General features: G+C 40.8%; 1 protein-coding gene across 1 annotated transcript in view; it reads right to left on the minus strand.

Moving 5' to 3' along the window:
- Positions 1 to 4,742, minus strand: part of LOC128379908 (substance-P receptor-like) — a 14,808-nt gene extending 10,066 nt beyond the window's left edge. The window contains exons 1-2 of the mRNA XM_053339547.1: positions 4,518 to 4,742; positions 3,047 to 3,222 (exon numbers count right to left, since the gene is read on the minus strand). Coding sequence (XP_053195522.1) covers positions 3,047 to 3,222; positions 4,518 to 4,742 — 401 coding nt within the window. The remainder of the gene's footprint in view (positions 1 to 3,046; positions 3,223 to 4,517) is intronic.
- Between the last annotated feature and the right edge of the window lie 700 nt (positions 4,743 to 5,442).

The raw sequence follows: 5,442 nt of genomic DNA on the forward strand, positions 1-5,442 counted from the left end.
ATACTGTTAAATTTAACAGAACTGAGCTTACCAGTTATTTATGGTTAGTGCCTTCTGATTAGCATGCCTGTCATTTTTGGCCTTTAATATACTCGTGGATCTTGATGTGCTTGTTAAAAAAATATTTAATTTCATGGTGTGACAATGCTGAAGCTAAAATCTGATTAGGTTTAGGGATGAAAACCACTTGAAAGCCACCATCACTTTTGCTTTTTTGAGATAACAGGCAGTCACACTTATGGGCTTAAGGCCTAATAGGATATTTTTGGGGACTTTTGGGGGTTTGGGAATAATGGGCCATCGCTAATACCATCGGCACCACTGCAGAAAAAAGAAGATAAACTAAAATAAATACATAGGATTTCTAAATCTGCAAATGAATACTATTGAATACTAAACTCGAGCAGAATTACTGAACTGAATAATGCTAGAAGACTCAAGAAGGACAACCAGCTGATGGCCCAAACTTCCATCTTGGAGCAATGTTTGTACCTTAATGGGAACGTCTTGATTGCACAAACAGTTATTCAGTGTCTCGCTGTTTGCTGTGTAAGTACAGCCTCAGTCTTGTTTTCTTTTTTCATATCCTTTCACAGAACCATGTGAGATAAGAACTGTGAGACAAGCCTTTATTATAAAATAACATTTCCTCCGTGTTACAGCCTCAAGGTACATGTGCTCATTTTAAATTCCAGTCCTGTGGTAGTGAGTCGTAAAGATCTCTGAGCTGTGGGGGATTTAAGACGATACTATTCAGAATGCCTCTTTTAGTATATAGAAGAACCTTAATACAGTGACGCTGAACCTTTGTATAACTAGCCTTGTATAGCTTGGGATGCTTCTCATCTGATTTATTGATAGGGACTAATTGGTTACTGCTCTTCCTAAACAGGTGGACAGCTTCTGATAGCAGCCAGTTAGTGTTGTAGTCAAGACCGCACCCCAGCCAGCATGTCCATGTGGGCCCCACTTGGGTTAAGTATGGGCTACATGGGTACTGAGTGGGCATGGGCTTGACCTGGGCAAATTTTGCTTGTCCCACATGGTTTCAGTAACATGGGCCCCACATTGGAAGCCATGTGGGCTGACTGTATGAGCCCCATAAGAGATGTAAGTCAGTTAAGCAGGCATGGGCATAAACAGGGCACATTGTATGGTCCCCATATTGTTTCAGAAACATTAGCCCCACATATGTAACTCACTCAGTTGGGCCCCACCTGAAACCCAGTTGGAACCCACTTGAAGCCCTATTTGGGCGAACACAGGTGGGGTTACCATGGAAACTGTGGACAAACCCACTTGGGACCCATATTTGTAGCCCACATTTCACATGTTGTTTTCAGAGCAGCACAATGAATGAAACAAATCTAAGCAAACTTGTTGTGTTTCACTTCTCGAAAAAGTTCATCATATTATCAAAACTGAATTGACCTGACAAGGCACAATAAACCTTTCATTTCAGAGAGGAAGAATGAAAAAGGTAAAGAGTCTGTACCACTTAAATTAAATGAGCTGAGTGAAAAAGCTGACATTTCATCTTCACACTACCAATGATTTGACGTTATTAGCTGATTTTGAGAGGGTCCTTTTTCACTCTTATCAGTAAGGCATGGACAAAAAGCCTATCAGTGATGGTCTTGACCGGTCTCGTTTAAAAAACCTGAGTCCGAGACCAAGACCAAGACCGATCTCGAGTACTACAACACTACACCCAGTACATCCTGACTCTGCCTCCTTTGTTTCTTTGCTGTATAAAATGTAATGAGCACTCTTTCAACCAGTATCAGGCTACAACTGCACACTCTGTCGTGACTGTACACTGATTAACTTTGCAAACTAGGGGAGAACTGGATTGGTAGTCACACTTTTTTACTTTCCTTTGAATTCCTCATAAACTAGATCCTAAATAGTTTCTCTTTTAATGTGTAATATGAGTCTAAAGTGCTGTCTTACTCTCTTAAAGCTGATTCTGTTCAAAAGACAACCATCCACACTGTACCTATGTTATTTTCATGGGAAAAATCAAAAATGTAGGCTTAGAAATTAATTTAAAATGTTTAGTTTCATTTAAATACAACAACCTAACACATCTCCTGCATCAAGAAAGCATGAACAGGAAAAATCATTCCAATAAGTGTATTTTTTTATTCTTATATAACCGTACAGTATTCTGCATTTTCATCGCTCTGACTGCCCTGAGCATCACATCTGGTGGAGTTTGGCTCTTGTTTGACTTCCTGACAAGATTCCTGCTTATTTTACTCTCTAAAAAGAAAGAAGAAAATCAGAATCAGAACCTAAATGGGCCCAATTTATGGTCTATTCTGATCCCAATTAGATCCCATTTGTAGGGCTGGGCGATATGGACAAAATTAAATATCATGATATTTTAGACCAAATACCTCGTTATCGATATTACAACGATAATGTAGAGATGACTGTTGATGCTTTCACAATATATTTACACTATGACCATAGACTGTATAGAAGAAATGGTCATAACATCCGTGACGTCACCCATTGGTTTGTGGACTGCTGCTCGGAAGCCAATAGTTTCAAATCTGGGCAGCGCCATCTTGAAAATTTCAGGTGCACGCTGGGAAAAATAAAAACACGGATCTACTTATATGGGCATGAGGCGGGATCTCGAGGACATTGGTTAATCAACCTGTCAATCAGGACGTAGCCACGCCCTAATGCATACCCTGCTTTATCGTCACATATAAAATCAGGGAGGCCAAAATGTCCCAAATGAACATCATACTGCATTGAAGAAGGCTTTAAACTAGCGATTGAGACCATAAACACATTTTGAAAACGTTTACTGAGGTTAGAAATCAAGTGAGAAGTTGGTGAATTCTCCATTGACTTGTATAGAGACGGTCGCCCCCTGGTGGCCTTTTGATAGAATGCAGTTCTAAGTTACTTCCGCGTTGGCCTCATTTCAGAGGACCAGAACTCCCTGCCTGGTTTGGACCCATATTTGCAGCCCAAATGTAACCCTATGGGGCCCACATGGACACGCTGGCTGGGGACAGTCACTCACCTGTCGAGCGCTATGGCCGCCATGGAGTATATGCTGGCGAATATGGCGGCGATGGGGAAGAAGTTGTGGAAGCGGCAGTACACAAAACCAAAGTACCACTCGTTGTGAACGGCGTAGACAAAGTTGATGACTGCGTTGAACGCTGACATGGCGGCTTCAGCGAAGGCCAGGTTCACCTGCGACAGAATGACATCAGTTACTGCAACACAGGAATTGACTTCATCGTGTGTATATTTAAATGTCAAGCACCGCCAGAGGTGTGCAGTCTCCGAGTCAATAATGCAGAAGGTATCGACTAACCATCTCTGTGCTTTACCTGGCTGGAGAGGCTTGTGATGCATTATTGCAAAGACACTCGCAATAACCTGCTGCATCCATACATAGCAGTAACAGTATAGCGGAATACGTATGAAGCTTTTTTTTTTTACCCCTCTTCAAAGACACACTGTGTGATCACAAGCCAACACGTCATTAATACAGCTTGGAAGAAAGAGAGCTGCCCGAGGGAAAAATGTAACAAGGACTCACACTGATGTCACACTGATGTAAAATATACTCTGATATACTTTATATTCATAAGCTTGCATTGTAAAGTAGAGGATCAAGCTCTTTCTTTAGTAATAAAAGGCATTAATTAACTGCATTTGCATCCTTTTTGCCCCCCAAGTAAATACTGTTGTGAATATATATGCATTTAAAGCAGATTATAAGCTAATAGGGTTAATGATTGTTTGACTTGGAAATGAAGCTGAAACGTTTAGTTCATTTATCAAGTAGTTTTTTAAACTAAATTCCCAAATAAACAGTTTAAAGCTTTGTGAATATAAGTATTTTCTGCTTTTCTTCGTCTTGTGATTATGAGCTGAATATCTTTTGGTGTGAACTGCTGGTCGGATGCAACAAGCACCTTGTCATCTTAGCTTTAGGAAATTCTGATTGTGGTATTTCTCACTATTTTCTAGCAGTTTATAGTCCAAACTAAATAAATAACAAGCCAAATGTGAATATTTTCTTACAGAGAAGCTGAATCCTACCAGGTCAATATGCGAGACTCTGCACCACCTTCACTTGAAATTGACATTTGAGTGCTGATTTCATACTATGATACTTCTTGATATACAAATCAGTGATTCCATGTGTTAATATCTGCCAGTCAGCCAATGTAATGTGTTTATTAGGTTCACAAATAACTAGATAATGTACTTATGTCACAATTAGATTCAGTTTATCATCAGCTCTATATCAAAAGTCATGATGGATGCACCTGATACATTCATTCTTTAAAAGTACTGTTGCTTTCATGCAGCTGTTGGTTAATGGTCCAATCCATTACTGTGTGGACAAATTCAATAATCCTTCAATATCTCCAAAAGCCAATTAGTTTAAAAAGTTTGATCATTTTTACAAACTAAACCTTTAAACAGACCCAGCTATGATACTCCCTCTCCTGCTTATAACGAACAGTACTTACTAGAAAGTAGTTGGTGACGGTCCTCATGCGTTTATGCGCCAGAATAATCCAGATAACAATCATGTTACCGACCACAGACACCGCAACGATGCTGCAATAAGCCACAGCCCACAGCGTGATCTGCCACACCGGCTGGATGAACTGGTTAAAGTCGTCGCTGGAGTTGGCGGAGACGTTTGTCCCGTTTGTGGCGTTAAAATCGGTGGCGTCGTAGAGAGAGTCCATCTTCTGGGCATCAGGCTGCTTTGGGTGAGTTGGATGTTTAAAAATAGATTAGTGTCCTGTTACTGGAGTGGATTCCTCTTGGAGGGAATGGAGCAGCGGGCGTAAAAGCGCACTTCATGGCAATTTGTCGTGAAACTGCCTTTACGCACCTGAGGACATCACCGCACCATAACGCACGACACACATCACCGACCCTTCACGTTTTTCACACGGTTTACAACCCCCCTCTCTCCCTCCCTCCCCCATCCGTCCCGCCCCCTCCCTCTCTCTCACACACACACACACACGCGCGCGCCCCTTCCCTCTTAACACACCAAATGATTAGTCTTGGTCTTGCGTGCCAGTATCAGCTATTGGAAAACACTCTGTGTGCCTGAAAGGCGACATAACTTATCTGGATCATAATACGATTTCAGCAGGATTAACCCCGAATCATTCTGGGTCAGTCTGATGATACTGGATTATTTAATGTCATTGGGTTTAATACCCAAAATAGGAAACCGTTTTTTAACCCTCCATTTAGCGTAAAATTAACTATTATCACGCTGTAATGTGGGTCTAAGTGCATTGTAAGTGTTTATTGATGTATTCTTTCACCAATGACATCATATAGCCTATAAGGGAAAAGCAGTTATGTAATACTGTGATCAATAATTAATTAAAGTATGTCTTAAAACAAAGGTCAGGTGTCCATATGAGC

Source organism: Scomber japonicus, chromosome 19 (assembly GCF_027409825.1).
Source record: "Scomber japonicus isolate fScoJap1 chromosome 19, fScoJap1.pri, whole genome shotgun sequence".
NCBI classification, from domain to species: Eukaryota; Metazoa; Chordata; class Actinopteri; order Scombriformes; family Scombridae; genus Scomber; species Scomber japonicus.